General features: G+C 53.8%; 1 protein-coding gene across 1 annotated transcript; it reads right to left on the reverse strand.

The window, feature by feature from the left end:
* Nucleotides 1-515: 515 nt before the first annotated feature.
* INSIG1 (insulin induced gene 1) lies at nt 516-13,908 on the reverse strand. Its single transcript, XM_020900277.2, has 6 exons — nt 13,801-13,908; nt 12,725-13,156; nt 9,877-10,001; nt 8,518-8,684; nt 7,899-7,998; nt 516-2,414 (listed from the first exon to the last, which is right to left on the reverse strand). Exons 2-6 carry the CDS (start codon nt 13,131-13,133, stop codon nt 2,385-2,387), a joined length of 831 nt encoding a protein of 276 aa, XP_020755936.1. The 5' UTR covers nt 13,134-13,156; nt 13,801-13,908; the 3' UTR covers nt 516-2,384.
* Nucleotides 13,909-16,268: the final 2,360 nt, after the last annotated feature.

Below are 16,268 nucleotides of genomic sequence, written 5' to 3' on the forward strand. Positions count from 1 at the left end.
TGATTCTTGTCCAACCCAGCACCCAGCCCTGGCAGGCAGGCATTCACACCAGGCAGTGTGTGTACATGGAGCGCATCCGTGACACCTTCATCACCGGCGGTGACCCTGTCCAGCAGGCGCCGGGGACAGTGGACCTCTGCCACGCGGGCCCTCACTCAGGGCCCCGGACACACTGGCTGTTCACGACCTGGAGGCTTCCTCTGCCCTTTTCCTGGGTGTCCAGACACCCCGTGTCCTAGGACAGGGAGAAGGGCCCTCTCACGTCAAGATGGAGGACAGCATTCCTGGGGGTGGGAAGGCTGGAGAAGATGTCCCACTGCCCAGCACCAGTGGGCAGGGCGGGAGGTTAAACACGTACATTTCCACCACGAGGAAAAAATATTTTTCCCGAGAGATTGTGTGGCAACTTAGTAAATTTTGGAAAGCTATAAAATATTCTTCCATTCCAAATGTGACTATCCTACAGAGGGAGCTCCCCCTCCTCCCTTTAAAAGAAAAACCCATAAATCCAATGGTTGGTTTTGAACCTTTAATAAAAGTAAAAAAAATGAATGCAAAAGAACACAATGCTGAAAACTTGGTATGAATGTGAATCTCACTAGATGTTCCAATCTGGTATAGTGCAAATTCTGCTCATACTATGTAACAATTTCACAAACTCAAATGACTTTGGTTCATATACTTGCTAGAAAATATTGGCAACGAAATTCTTCAGATTCACATCTTTTGGCTACACTGCTTCTAACAGACATAAATTTATTTCCAGTTTAAGAGAGAAAAATACTCATTGTGCATGATCAAGTATATTGGAAAGATTCAATGACTGCTTTCATCTAATAACTTCTGGTTTTTTTTTTTTCCCACAAAAACGCTGACATCCTCATTGAAAAATCTTTTCACATAGTTGATGGTTCTCGTTTTCAGAAAATGTCATAAGGGGGTCATTGCAAAGTTCAGAATGGTTCTATTTTCTTTTAAAGGAGATTCTCTAAAACAAAGTCACTACAGTAACCTAAAATTTACTCCAGGATATTTTCCTTAAAAGCAAACTGAGACGGGGACCACTGGACTCGGAGAGTCCACGGCTGCCGGCAGGGGCTCCCACGTCCCCAGCCTCCCGACTGCCGGCTGCCCGAGGAATCTTACCATCAAGCCACATTCACAGGATTCAAAACAACCGAAATATTTTCAATTGCAAAATATAGAAAGGGTGAATTTGTAAGTAAAAATTACAAGTTTACTAAACCCCCCAGACTGGGAGCATCTCAAAGGACTGGGGCTCGGCGGGAGGGCACGACAACAAAGGGACTTCACAACCGAAAAGAATTATTGCTGAACTTGCCTCCATGCAGCACTGAAATGGAGAACCCTCTTTAACATCTCATATGTTTAAAAAATAATAATAATAAATATTTAAAGAGAATACAAGGCTCAGATTGGTTTCCTATACATTGCACTTGAAGTTGAAGACCCAGGACTTGCAGACCAGGTCCAACATGGTCTATGCCATTAAATGAATACATTGTGCTCACCACGTCTTTTGAGTATTTAGAAACACCGAATGTTTAATGCAGTGACGTACGCACTCTTCTTTTCACAAGGCAATCACAGATTGCAAATCCCATAGGGCTGTGGGGAAAAAGCTGTGTCTTCTTCCCAAGTATCAAAGAAAACTCACGGTTTGGGCCAAGACGGAGACGTGTGGCCAGCAAGTGCCCCCTTCGAGACGACGCGGATTCTGGGCAAACTCTGTGAATCCCGGGGTGGAAAGTCCAACCCATCGCAGCGCAGAGCCACGACCTCCCACGCACCGCCTCCTCTCTGCACGATTGTCTGCACGGCGGCCCACACGGGCACCAGGGACACGCTGTGCCCGCCCGCCCGCCCAGCACGGCCGCCCTGCACTTGCTGCCACCACCGCCTTCTCTTCTTTCACAACACAGCCCTATTTTTAAAATCTTTTGGATGAGTAATATTCCTATTTTATCACACTTCATCTTTGTAAGCACCATCGAGCCATCCCCGGGGCGCTGATACCAAACCAGAGCTGGTAGTTAGGCTTTAGTTCGAGGCTAGGAAATATGGCAACTTGGCATTTAATAACACGGGAAACTGAGTCCTTGGGACCCGGTACCCGGCCGGCCTGCTCGTGGAGCCCCCCGGCGGACGCGGGCCCGGACACCATCCCGCAAGGTGCCAACACCAGCGGCCAGCCACCCTCGCTGCTGCTCTGAAACAGGTGAAGTGTTTCCCAGGAATCACTGGAACAGTCAGCCCCATCTGAAAAGATTACTGAGGAAAAGAGATAGTCTTCATCACTACCCAGTATCAAGCGGATTTTCTTCCCAAACCTCGCCACTCTTCAGGATCGTGGGTCTGAAGATTCAATCACTGTGTGGCTTTTCGGGGACACCCTATGTAGAGAAAGAGAAGAAAAGAGAGCACGTTAGCGCTGGATGGTTGCGTGTTTTAATTAGCAATTTAAGCGGACCCTATAAAGTGAGAGAAGAAAAATTCCTTTGCGCCAGAGGCGAGGGTGGAGACCAGAAACATGGTCTGGTCTGGCGACAGGCGGGCTCCCCCAGCCCCACGGCAATGCCCTCGGGGCCCTGAGCTGGGAGCCGCAGTCTCAGCAGACCCAGTCTGTCCCACTCAGGCAGGACGAGAGGCGGCACCGCCGCCCAGGCGCCGTGTCTGCGCGCGCCTCCTCACCGATCGGCGCGGAAACTCGGGGAGGGCACCCCGCACTTGCGGCCATCGTCTGGGCCCGGCCTGGTGGGCCCTCAATGGAAGACAGACACCCCGCTGGGGGAGCAGGTCCAAGACCAGAGGCTGACCTTCCTGAGGTGACGGGGCTGTGTGAGGACAGGCCCTTGCCTCCTGCCAGAGCCGGGGATCCTGCGTCTCATCCTAACCCCTGCCGAGAGGCCGAGCGAGCCACACGGGCCAGCCCGCTCTGCACCAGATGCCAGCCGCTCAGCCTCCTGGGCTCCGACCCCCATCTCCAAAGTGCGCTGACAGTCCTGCCCCCACACCGCCGCCGCAGGACTCGGCCAAGTGCCAATGGATGCCAGCCAGACAACACCACCGCTGTGACGGCCAGGAGCCGCCGCATCGCAGACGGGAGAGGCACACCATGCCCCACTGGCCAGGGAAGTGCACTGGAGACCCAGCGTCCTGGCCCTGGGCTCTGGGAACGGGGCCACGTTCCTCAGGCGGCAGTGGGAAGCCTTACTTTTCTTGAGAAGAGACTTTCATCTGCAAACGACAGACACGAACTCGATAAAATGATGCTACACACTCTCGTTTAAACACAGAAGCGGACAACAAATACCGCACAGAAAAAGCAACGTGAACCAGTGAACACTCGAGCAAAGCCAGCCTGTGGCTCTGGGGCACACCCGCCCGGGCCAGGAAGCACCTTTAAGGGCAGAACTGAGCGGACGGGAGGGTGTGGGCTGTAGGCGCGTCACACTGGAAACCCTGGCCCATGCTGACCGGTGCCCACCTCGGGTCGATGCCTTCAGCCCTTTGTCTTCTGCACTCAAATCACATTCCACTACAAAGCCTCACTTGGAGACATTTGAAACCAAAAGTTCATCCTGCAACACTGCGGCTAAAATATGTCTCAGAAGTGTCCTCTGTCCGAGGACCACAGGGAGGCTGCTCTGAAAGCAAGGACAGTGGCCATGGACGTGCAAACAGGACCATCATCGACTCCGTTTCTAAGGCACAGAGTCCTTTCCTGGGTTGGAAGTGAGCTTTCAAATTCTAAATGAAGAGTAAGCTCACCTTCACATAGCAGCTGTTAGTTTTTTCCCTTTCTTTGAAGAAAGAAGAGAAAAATCTAGCTAGAATATTCTCTTTCTCTAAAAAAAAGTTTAACTTGATCTTTTTAAAGACTTAGGCAAGAAAGAGTCTAGCAAGGTGCTGCGCTGTCCAGGCACCCACAGACGCAAACCCAAGCCACCAGGGTGCACACCCCAGGGCGCTGGGGGGCACGCGCCTCTGTGCCTGGCCCTGGCGCTTCTCTGAGGGACTGGGACTGGGCGGTGGGTGGTCAGGCAGGGGCAGAGAGCAGAGGCCATGCCCCTGCTCCAGCCCATCACAGCCACTGGCTGCTGGGTGGTGGGGAAAGCAGAAGGCCCTTCTGGCAGGGACGGTCAAGTCATGGGTAGTCACAGATGTCTAAGACAAACCTTATTATAAATATATTTTTTGTTCTTCAGCCCTGGTGCAATTTGAAGCAAATATAACTTCCAATTCTAGTCTCATGAAAAATACAATTTTGGCTTCACACACTTATCTTTTTGCTCCTGCAACAGCACATTGCAGAAAGACGGTCTGCCATCCCATGGAGATGGCAGGAAAGGCTGAAGTGGATGGAGGGTTTGTGAAGAGGAGGGGTGTCAGGTTCAGAGGTCAACTGACAGGCTGTGAAGGCATGTAATTCCTGCTGGACAAAGGGGGGCTTTTTAAGATTCCCTACTGCTTTCAGGGGACAGTCATTTACAGAGGACTTCCCTGGTAGCTCAGATGGTAAAGAATCCACCTGCAATGCAGGAGACCCTGGTTTGATTCCTGGATCGGGAAGATCTGCTGGAGAAGGGATAGGCTACCCACTCCAGTATTCTTGGGCTTCCCTTGTGGCTTAGCTGGTGAAGAATCTGCCTGCAATGAGGGAGACCTGGGTTCGAGCCCTGGGTTGGGAAGATCCCTGGGAGAAGGGAAAGGCTACTCACTCCAGTATTCTGGCCTGGAGAATTCCATGGACTGTGTAGTCCATGGGGTCATGAAGAGTCAGACATGACAGAGTGATTTTCAGTTCACTTCACTTACGATGCCCTGAAGGATGGAAGAGACAAATAGAAAGGCAGGGACCAGGCTGGATAGACTGGGGGAGGGGAGGCCGGGGTGGGGATGAGGGTCCGGGGGCTCTGCAGGGGGTGGGGGGACCGATTCTTTGCCTTCCTGTCACCCACACCCCAGAGCCAAGGCTCTGCTGCCAGGGCACAGGTGGCGCTGTGCAAAGGCAGAGGGCCACGGTCCTGCGGTGACCACCCCACGGACAACCTCCGCAGGACACAGCTGATGGGCCTGCCCCCTCCTGACACAGGTCTGCCCGCTGCAGAGACCACGACCACGAGCTCCTGCACACCGCCAGTGCTGCGGTTACCAAGTATAGTTGGCCCTTGAACAATGAGAGTTAGAGCGAGGCTTCACTTAGGCAGATTTTTTCAACATAGTCCCTGGTTGGCTGTATCCATTAATACAGGATTCATCCAATACAGTCAGGTTTTCAGTTTCTCGGAGGGCTGGTGCCCCAATCCATCTGTTCTTCAAGGGTCAACTGCAGAACAATGGTAAACTTTAAAGTTGCAAAAGAGAAAAGAACCACCCCAACCAGCTACTTGTCAGAAGTGGCCACTTCGTTCCTGCAGAGCGCTCCCCCCGCCTGCCCCCACCAACCCAGCTCCTCACTACTGCCCGCCTCCGCCAGGAGAGGCTGACCCTTTAAGACCATCTGAAGCCCATGCCTCACTCTCGGGCCCCGAGTAGCTGTAACAGAAGTAACCCTCCCTCATTCTCTCCCCCACTCTCCCAGAAACACGGCTGCAACCCGAGCCATGACCGCCCTGCCCGTGATCACGCGGACCGTGTCCTCTGCTGGGGTCTGGGGGCTCGGGGAAAGGGGCTTTGCTCCTTCCCTCCCTGGAGGGGCTGGCAGCGGAGGGGGCATCTGTAAAACCAGCTGTGACTACCCCTCTGGCTTCACACATCTGAGGAGTCTACCGGTCTCCCCATCAGCAGCTCGCCCTGCTGGGGCTGGTGTCCAGGCCCTGGTTGGGTACTAACGTACCACAAGCCATGAGGCGTGGCCAAATACACACACAAATAAATGTGCACGGATGGAAAGACAGCGGGAGGGCTGGACTCAGACCGGGGCGGGGGCTCTTTCCCTTTGATGACTGCAACGCTCACCAGCCTCTTCCAGTTTCAAGACACAACAGTAACATCCAAAGATAAGATGGTCCCCAATTTTGAAGAGTAAAAAAGAAGAAACACCTTTAAGAAAGGGGAACCATAATTATGCCAGTTATCTTAAGTTCTGTTTAAAACTTTCACTCATCTTTTAAAAAAAAAAAATGAAAATGTCTATGACAAACCAGTCCATCCTAATGGAAATCTACCCTGTATATTCACTGGAAGGACAGTTGCTGAAGCTCCAATACTCTGGCCACCTGATGCAAAGAGCCAACTCACTGGAGAACTGGAGAAGACCCTGATGCTGGGAAAGACTGAAGGTAGGAGAAGGGGGTGACAGAGGATGAGACGGTTGGATGGCATCACCGACTCGATGGACGTGAATCTGAGCAAACTCTGGGAGATGGTGAAGGACAGGGAAGCCTGGCGTGCTGCAGTCCACGGGGTCGCAAAGAGTCGGACACGAGTGAGCGACTGAACAGCAGCAGGAAGACAAGGATGGAAGGACAGCTGCTAAAACCACCTTCACTTGGTGTCGTCGCCAAAGATGTGACCACGCACTCCTGTGAGTCTCCACCAACCGTTTCTGGTGTTACGAACCTGCGTGTGGTGTGCAGCATCTACCTCTACCAAAAGGACGCTTATTTACAAAATTCATTCAAAAACCCTTCTTCGTAAACGTATGACAGCATCCACCCCTCCTCCTGAACTAGTAACCAGTTGAATGAATGTTGTCAACTTTAACTCCGTGAAGAGTCACGGGAGCTGAAGACAACCTCTATCTCGAAAGCGTTACTAAGAACCCTAACTAAGCGGCACTGAGTGAAGATCTCCACGCAGACGGCAAGCATGCAGCTGCCTCCCTCTCCCCGGAACCACCAGGGGCGTGGGGATCAGCACGGGGGGTCCAAGGCTGTGGTCACCGGGCAGGGCCGCGCATGCTCACAAGGGGTCCAGAGACAAACCGTCGACAGTTTTTGTTTTGGCGGCGGGTCCAGACAATCACAAGGGTGGAGGGGGAAGGATGGCGTGGACTCAGGAGCCAGTGGGAAACATCACAAATTCTCATTTTTAAGTTACTTCCACTCTTGTCAAACAGCCAAGCAGGCGGCTCCCAACAGCAGGTACAAATAAATGTCCTTTTTTCAAAAAAAAAAAAGCATGAGGGACCAAGACAAGTTTCTAAGAAAGTCCCAGAGTGTGTCTCAGAGAAATGGCCCTTATAAGACTCTAGTTTCCTTTTCTAAGTTCATTTTATTTAAGCCTTAGAGTTGAACTCCATTCAAAACAGTTAAATGTCCATGTTGCACACTCCTTCATCAGAGTGCTCAAGTGTTGCGGTCTTTCACTGCCAGCAGAACTGCCAAGTTATCCTGACTGTGTCTGACTTTCTGGCTCTTGGGAAACGGCTCCATCCGGGACTCAGTGTGACTCCCTTTAGTCCTTAGACAGGGTCCAGGCCGGAGTCCACCCACCCAGGGGCACTCAGCGCCCTCCCAGCCCCGCCCGCGCTCTCAGGGGCCTGGCGCAGCGCCCTGCCCCTAGCACGGCGTCGCCTGTACCCGTGCAGTGCAGCCGGGGAGACTCATCATAAATCATTCATTTAGCTATTTCTGTAACTCGTCTCTGCCGGTCATTACAGGAGCGGCAGTTCAGAAAAGCCGCTGACAGACCTGTCATGGGAGGGGAACTCCGGTTCCTCTGCAGCTCTCACTGTGAGCTTACAAACCCCTGAACCTTTACAAGTCAGCAAAGAATGACCCGGGGATATAGCTTTTTAAAAAATGCATGCTTATCTGAATAACTGTTGCTCCTGACTAGGCATTCATTGACACAAACGATAACGTCTTATGTAAAGCAAGCTGACCCAGCTGAAAGCTACCACCAGGCGCCGATGTGACAGACTTACGTACCATGGCCAGCTGCCGCCCTATGTTTCCCACGGTCACGCCTCCCGAGAAGAATATGCAGGGGAGCCAGGAGCGGATGTAGAGGAAATCTGGGGACGTGTACCTGGAGGGAAAGGAAGACGTGAGCCCTGCACGGTGCGCAGGCACACAGCACGCCAGCCACATTAACGCGTCTCACCTACGCTCACCGCCCACCGGGGCCACCTGATGCGAAAGACCCTGATGCTGGCAAAGACAGGGCAGGAGGAGAAGGGGCGGCAGAGGATGAGGTGCTTGGATGGCATCATCGACTCGATGCACATGAGTTTGAGGAAACTCCGGGAGATGGTGGAGGACAGGGAAGCCTGGTGTGCTGCAGTCCAGCATGGGTCACAAAGACCTGGACATAGCTTAAGAGACTGAAGAACAATGCAAAGCTCTCCACCATGGCCTGGTTTTCCTTAAACTACAGACGGTGCATTTTTATGGGAATCAACAATAAGCAATGCTTTTGAAGATTTCATGTCTAAGCTCATGCCGTGTAATTACAAACAGAACACGGCACCTCAGCTTCGTGGGTATTCTGAGTAAAAGTGGAGTGACAGCTTCCGGACAGAGGGGACACTTGAGAGCACGTGCTTACTGATAGACCCCATTGTACACCAGCAGCTGCGTGATCAGGGTGGCGAGGAAGGCGATGGTGATGCCCAGCCCCAGGCCGCTTCTTGAACGGTCAAATGTCCACCAGAGGCCCAGAGACAGGGCTGCTAACGTCAAGGAGAGCTGAACGTTATTGGCAAAATCCAGTTTCTGGCGATGCAAAGTTAAGGAAGACTGCAACAATTTCTAATACGGTCAACACCACACAAACGAGCCCCGGGGCCTACATGTGTGCACCACCTAATTCTGCACCCACAGAAGCCGCAGGGAGAGCCGCAGAGAGCATGTGCTGGATGCAAGGCTACTTGATCAGGATGCCCTGGGGTGCCTCTGGGATCGCTGCGTCGAAAACTTGACTCTACCTGTCAAAGTCCTAAAAGCTATGCACAAAACCCTGCTTGGATTTAATTCAACCACAAAACAACTACATTCCAGTAAGTCACCCACAGTCCCACTTTTACTTCTTGTTCTTACTAGCAGTTTGAACTGAGCAGGCCTGGTCTTTGCTCCATGTCTGCAAGGAGACATCTCATCGGAATGGCATTCAACATGACATGGTCACAGCGGATGGAGACACAGCTGGCCTCCTTCACAACACTGCTTTATCAACTGGGGACAAAACAAATTCATCAGAGCCAGGCTCTCTTGTAATACTTTTTCTTGAAGTTCTTATCATTAAAATCAGGGTAGAGCAGATTTAAGCAGCAGAAACTCTAAAAACAGCTTTCTCCAGAATTTAAAAATATAATCTCTCTGTGAGAAAGAAACCATAAATCTCCCGAGACCTGGTAAACCACGGCCCATCTTCCTGAAAACTGCACGTGTTTTCCCAGGCAGCCCGCCGGTGAATGCCGGAACTGGACCTTGAAGGTAACCTCCACTGGGAACCCTATTCCTGAGGCCACCTCCTCTGATCAGCCCTGGGCCTTCCCTGGTCATGGCCGGGGAGGGCGGAGAAGCAGACGGGCTTCTGCTCTGCCTTCGGGAAGGGTCGGCCACGAAGAGTGAAGCTCTCCCCACTTCTCACTGCGGCACAGGAACCAGGTCTGCGCTGTGGAAGGATGGGAGGCAGAAACGTACAGGGAATTTACCAAACTCCGAGGATCCAACAGGTAGTGACAGAGAAAGGGACAGACTATAAAGATTTCCACTCTGTTCCCAGGGTCGTTTTAACTGTTTCCTGAAACGAACCAAAAGGACTTTTCAGGACCACTTCGAAAGCTCTGCCGAGAGGAAACTGAGCAACACGGTTTGAAATGATACTTGTAAGAGGATGGTTCAACTGACCCAGGACGCGATAGACACTCATTAACAGTAACATGAGGCTGCTCTGGAAGGATACAGCACTAGCGTGGTTGATGCCAACGAAGACGGCCACGCAACGCATCACGCTGGCCCACTCCCGCTTGAACTTGTGCGGCTCCCCAAGGTGACTGTCGATGCAGGGGTACAGCAGGCCGACCACAGCTGCGGGAGAAGACAAGGCGGCAGGGTCTGAGCGCGCCGGCAGAGACACGTGACTGCTACGTGGCGATCATCAGTGCGTTATTCAAACCATTCCCTTTCCTAGATTTACCAGCCATCAGATATTTAAACTAACTTTACATCTTTTATTTCTAAACTGTTACATCTTTGTTCTCCTTGAATACAAACCAAAAAAATCCATGTCGTTCTGTACAATTTTAAATAAAACTGCGGCTCTTTGGCTTGCCCTATAGAAGGAATGGAGCCAGAGGGTTCAATCATCCATGTGGGAAGCACCCCCACACCTCTGCAGGGGGCCTCCCTGGGGACCTCAGTGCTCCTCCCCTCCCAGTGAGAGGGGTGCACCCACAGGGCCTGGAGGCCACGGCACCTGTTCTGACACCACGCAGGCCTGGGACCCCGGTGTTGACCCGACTGTGCCGTGTGGGTCATGCGGGCCACGTTCCCAGAGGGTGGTCCTGCCCCTGATGGCTAAGGGGTTGCAGCGTTTTCTGCAAGAGACCTGCGTGTGCACCGTGCATCCTTGCCATGGTCAGTACACAGGACTACCTTGCCCCCCTGGCCCTGCGTCCAGGCCCTGAACCAGGGCTGGAGCACGGGAAACAAGGCCTCACCCCCCGCTCGCCCCAGTGGAACCTGGCGCTCGGGTTTGTCCCCACGTGTGTAAAACGATGAGGGTTATGTAACCAGAAGGAGCAGGAGGAAGAGCTTACTGTTGGCCTGGAACCGTTTTCACAGACACAGGACTTTAAAGCCTGAGAGTTCCCAGAGAAGGGGAAGGCTCGGTGTTCCGGGGCGACGTAAAATGGAAAAAGCTAAAGCAAGAGGGACCAGGGCGTGTGGCGACTGGCCGGGAGGCAGGCCAGGTGACGTCAGCCAGGTACTGAGGCCTGAGAGTCATGCACGGTGCCCCTGGGGTCCCACGAGAAGAGGGACCCAGTTCAGCTCCCAAACAGAGAAACAAGGAACACAGCTTTAGCCCAAGAGTCAATGAAACAATTTCAATTCCATATTACATTTTATCAAGTTCTGATTTTGGACTTTTTTTTGGGGGGGGTGGGGGACCCACATGGCATAGCTTGTGGGATCTTAGTTCCCTAATCAGGGATTGAACCTGGGCCACCACAGTGAAATCACTGGGTCCTAACCACTAGACCACCAGGGAATCCCCATAATTCTGGAGTCTTGAAAAACAGAACCCAAACAGTTTCATCACTTAAGTCACTGTATCTTAATCTTAGCCTTTCATACTCAAGTAGGTGAAAATGTACTATGGCATTTTCCCTTTATGCCCCTGACTGATGGCTTAAAAAAAGCAGCTAGGGTACCAGACGTCATGTATCAGATATCCCTGGAATTCCTTGAAGCTTCTGTTACAAATAAAGCCTAAACCAAATAGTTCAATGGTTTTGAGATCAACTGTTCCAGTCAAAGGAACTACTATATCACATGAGAATGAAAAAATGGAAGTGTGCACCTAGGTCCAATGCCCAAAAAGGAGTCTGGATAGTAAAAGGGCCTACTGATGGGGCTTAGAAAACAGCAGAAGCCTGACTCCCTGAGAACGATGAGAACCTCCTCCCCACAGCACCCCTCCCATGAGGCTCCCCACTCCAGCCTGGGGCCTCCCCCCTGCTCTAAGGGAAGCTGCTGACAATCCGCTGCGTTCTCAGTGCAGGGGACACACCCAGCTACGGACAGTGCGCCTGCCACTAGGCGTGTCCCCTTGCACTTTCCACGTCTGTGAGATGGAGCTGCAGCAGTCTCGTAAGGACCAGGGGAAGCAAAGCATATAAAACAGTCCATAAATGCCGGCCACGGGGCAGACAGGAGCCAGCCTGGTCACCCAGGTTCACACCTGTCCTGCCCACCAGCCCAGGATGCCTGCCAGGGGCAGGCTGCTCACTCTGCACTTCAACCACCGGCAGACCTCAGGCCACAGTGAATGCTGGGTGACCAGAGAAGTGCTACTTCTCAGCTACTGGGCTGAGATCAGTTCAGCGTTTTTTCCTAAAACCAGCCAGATGACCAAGAAATTTTACTCAGAGATACAGTCCATCTGTCTAGTCTGTTAAGACTGCAGACTCTGGGTCAGGTTTTGTCTGGGTCAGACTCTGGCCAGGTGCACTAAAATCTAAACTCTGGATAAGACATTTGTTTTCCTTCATCCTGGGACCCTGGCGTTTTGGGTTTTTTTTTTTTTTGGTGGGGGTGGGGGAGAAGGCCTGGCTCTGGCACGTTCACAGGGCAGTCCTGAAAAAGGAAGTGCAGGGAGGCCACTGGGGCAGCTCTGCCCACTCGCCCACGTGACGGTTTGTTTTCGGTTGCCCGGTGGGTAGCATGTTCCCAGGGCCAGCCAATCACGCGGCAGTTCCTCGGCTCACCAGTTCTACCGGTGGCCAATGGCGCGGCTCGCTCGGGGTGACAGCTGCGGGCCCCCTCAACACTGTCCTCAGGGCCAGATCAGTAAGAGGGGAGGACCTCGGTCAGCCTGGCACGGGCAAGGAACAGCCAATCACCGCCCGCCTGGTCCCCGTCAGCGGCATCCAGAGTCCTGGCATGTGGGCTCCTCCTCTCGCCCCTTCTCCTCTGGATACAGTCACTGGAGATGCACACCGCCCCTCTCTGGATGGTTCCATTCTCAAACAGTTCTCAGAGGCCAAACACACTTCCTAACCCAGCAGACATCTGCGGTGTCTACTCACCCGCTGCTGTCCCGCAGCACGGAGGAACCCACCAGGCAGAGGAGAAGATGGTGGCGATGACCTCGTCTGGGAACAGGGTGACGTTCCTCTGGACCTGCAGGAGGTTGAGCACCAAGGCCAGGACCACCCCCACCAAGAACAGCACCAGGCTTCTCTGCACCAGGTGGTGATGCCAGCTGTTGACGTGGCTGCTGCCGCCCTGGCCCCCCACACCAGCGCTCTGAGGCCCATGAGCAGGGTCGGTGCCCAGGGCGCCGTGGGCCGCCAGCAGAGAGGGGCCTGAGGCCGAGGAGTTGCTCATCTCGCCTGCTTTGGCTACCAGCCCTCTGGCACTGGCCCTTGGGTGGCTTCTGTGCTTCGTGCCCTTAGCGCAGGGACCTCTCCAGAGGTGGTCGTCCAGTCTGGGCATGAGCCACCCGTCTGCAGGCTTTCCTAGAACGAAAAGGGGGCGTGGAGGTGGAACCCTGACCAAGTTCACTTCCAAAGGAGGTCGGGTCCAGGGAGGCCCAGTCAAGGAGGGCTCTGCTCTGGTTCACCACCAGCAGGTCCAGGAAAACCCCCAAGGCCTTTCGGAAGTTAGTCACACCCGGCAGGTGCCCCCGGGTGGGGAGCGGCTGCAAGGACCCTGCCCACAGCCCCAGCCAAGCAGATGCACCGACTGCTTTCCGCGGCAGGCAGGCAGGCTGGGTCCACCTGAGCGTTGCGCTCCCGCCACGACGGCCCTCCACAGAAGCCCTTAAGTTCTGGCCCGTCCAGTCCAGAAGTTTTCCAGACCCCGTTCGTCTGCAGGAGGCGGACTCAGCCAGGCAGGACCGGGGGCAGGTCGCCCCAGAACAAGTTGCCGGGGTCTTCCCGCTCCGGGAGGCGCACCGGCAGAGCGCACCTGGGGGTCGGGGGTGCTGGCCCCCAGCGCAGGGACCGGGGCTGGGGTCAGGGCTTACGCCCAGGCCCGAGGGACCCTCAAGGAAGGCGGCCTAGAGGGGCGGCTGTCCGGAGTGGAGAGGTCGGCACCCGGACATCCCAGCCCGGCCCGCCCCGGAGCCCCTACCCCGCCGCCCTCGCCGTGCCCCGCGTACCTGGCCGAGGGGCGCCCGCCCGCGGGCTCGCCGAGGGAGGAGGGACTCGAAAAACTGTACCGGCCCAGACCGCCTGGAGTCGGGCCCGCAGCGGTCCGCGCGCCGCGCGGCTTATAAGGCGGGCGGCGGGGGCCCCCCGGGTCACGTGGCCGCGCCAGGCCCGCCGCCCGGGGGCGTGGCTTCAGCGCGCCCCGCCCCGCCCGCGCGCCCGTCCGTTCGGGGTCTGGTGAGGAGGCTGCGGCCAATCGCGGGCGGGCGGCCCATATGACGTCATCACACGCCACCGCCGCCCCGCGCCCGGCGCGCTGGCTCGGGAACGCGGACGGACGGACGGCGGGCAGAGCGCGCCCAGGGGCTGGACGCTAGCTGGGGGTGGGGAATGAAGGGGGACGGCCTGACCGACGGGCTCGGGGGGAGGGGACGCGTTGCCGACGGACAGAGCTTCGAGAGGACGACAGGCGGGGGGACCGACGGACTGACCAGAGGGTGGAGCGGGGGAGGGGACTGACTAACAGACGGGCCGATGGACCGGCCGAGGGGAGGGAGCATTGAAACGGACGGACGGACGGGGTTGGCCTAGAGCGCCCAGGGCCTCGGGTGGACGGCGGCCGCGGGAGGGCGGTTTCCCAACAGTTGGCAGCCGCGGGCCTGGCGTCCGGTGCTGGAAGACCTTAGCCTCCGGACCCTATCCCGGGCATGACCCGTTCAAAAGCCTCCCCTCCATATGGTCACTGCCCCGGCGTGTCCCGTGGTGATGCTCTGACTTCCGCTCCATGCCCTGCTGTCTAAGGTTCCTGACCGGTCACCGCACCTGCTGGTATAAAGTGGGTTAGTGCCTGCAGTGACCAGAAGGTGCTGGCACGTCTAAGGGCTCAGCCGTGTTTCCCAGCCACCAGAGTGGTTTCAGAAACCCTTTCTGACACGAGCCCTTTTTACGAAAATGTAAATGATGAAATCTCCACTCATAAAATAGTTTCTTCTAGTTTCTAACTAGTGGAAAACAAACCATCAAAACCACTTGGGATAAAAATAAGATATTATTTTATCTTGTTGATGTCATGTATTTATATCTCGTTTGCCACTTGAGTCTGGCCGTCTAAATAGGAGGACAGGCTCCATGCCAACTGAAAACCCACCTCTCGTTGAGCAAGATTGTATTATTTAAGATGTCCTTGAACAACAGTAGAAAAACTCTGGTCTTTTCCCACTGTCTGCCGGTGAGCAGAGATTGAGAGGAAGTTTGTGCTCTAAATAGCAAATCCGCTCACAGCCAAGAGACCCTACAGGCTTAGGCAGTGTGAAATGCCATATTGTGTGATCTCTTCAACGCTGGGGTTTCTGACTTAATGCCAGAAGATTAAAAAAGCCTTCCTGAGGTACCAACATTTCTCAAACTTCATTTTGGGGGTGGAGGTGAGGATGGGATTCATGTGAGTGATAATCCAGAGACCTCAAGGAAAAGTAATGCTTTCAGGGGGTGTGTTTACTCTCCTGGACCATAAAGATGTTTCACTAGGTAACTTGAGAAGTGCTGAGTAGACATTTCCTGTTACCCCAGGGTCAGAACTAGTTTCTCTAAATCTCCTCCACCTGACTGGCTAGACACAGCCTGGTTGTGTGGATGTCATACACCCCCGTGTCCCCCTGCCCCCCTCCCCCACCCCGGTCCAAGGTGCCAACCTGGCATGAACCTCACCTAATCTACTTCTATAAAAGTGTAAAAGACTGTTGACACTGGATTATAACCAAAACTGCTTTTGAATGGTTATGTTCAATCAAGACAGCATTTGCTAATAATGTGATTTATTTTCTTTTCTTGAGCCTGACCCAGCCAAAGCAGGAGTGTGTGCAGAGGAGTCTTCCATCTTCTGCTCTGCCTGTTGGGTGGGCAGGACAGGCTTTCCCGTCTCTGCCCTGGTCACAACTATGTACTTTGTTCCCCAAAGTTCAAAGCTCTTTTGACTTAAGGGAATTGGGACCCTGGCCATTCTTTCTAGTTTTTGCGTAAGTGCATGGAGGTATGTTTCTCTGTAGGTATATATACATATATTAATACATGTAATATATATATATATATATATATATATATATATATATGCTCAGTCAATTCAGTCATGTCCAACTGTTTGCGACCCTGTGGACTGTAGCCTGCCAGGCCTCTCAGTCATGGGATTCTCCAGGTAAGAATACTGGAGTGGGTTGCCATGCCCTCCTCCAGGGGGTCTTCCCAACCCAGGCATTGAACTTGTGTCTCCTGCATTGAAGGAGGGTTTTTTTTTTTTACTGCTGAGCCACTACACACACATCTATACACATGTAATGTATATATTATCATATGACAAATAGATAGGGGGAAAAGTGGCAACAGTGACAGATTTTATTTTCTTGGGCTCCAAAACCACTGTGGACAATGACTGCAGGCATGAAACTAGAAGACGCTCCTTGGAAGGAAAGCTATGACAAATGTA

This window comes from Odocoileus virginianus, chromosome 1 (assembly GCF_023699985.2).
Source record: "Odocoileus virginianus isolate 20LAN1187 ecotype Illinois chromosome 1, Ovbor_1.2, whole genome shotgun sequence".
In the NCBI taxonomy this organism is placed as follows: domain Eukaryota; kingdom Metazoa; phylum Chordata; class Mammalia; order Artiodactyla; family Cervidae; genus Odocoileus; species Odocoileus virginianus.

What these genes read in the sequence shown, in the direction of transcription:
- INSIG1 (XM_020900277.2), bottom strand. Translation starts at nt 13,133, where the DNA reads ATGCCCAGACTGGACGACCACCTCTGGAGAGGTCCCTGCGCTAAGGGC. An exon ending in GCATCAACCACGCTAGTGCT is followed by an intron (nt 8,685 to 9,876) that starts GTATCCTTCCAG and finishes TTGCATCGCCAG; the next exon opens with AAACTGGATTTTGCCAATAA. An exon ending in TAGGGCGGCAGCTGGCCATG is followed by an intron (nt 2,415 to 7,898) that starts GTACGTAAGTCT and finishes TTCTCTACATAG; the next exon opens with GGTGTCCCCGAAAAGCCACA.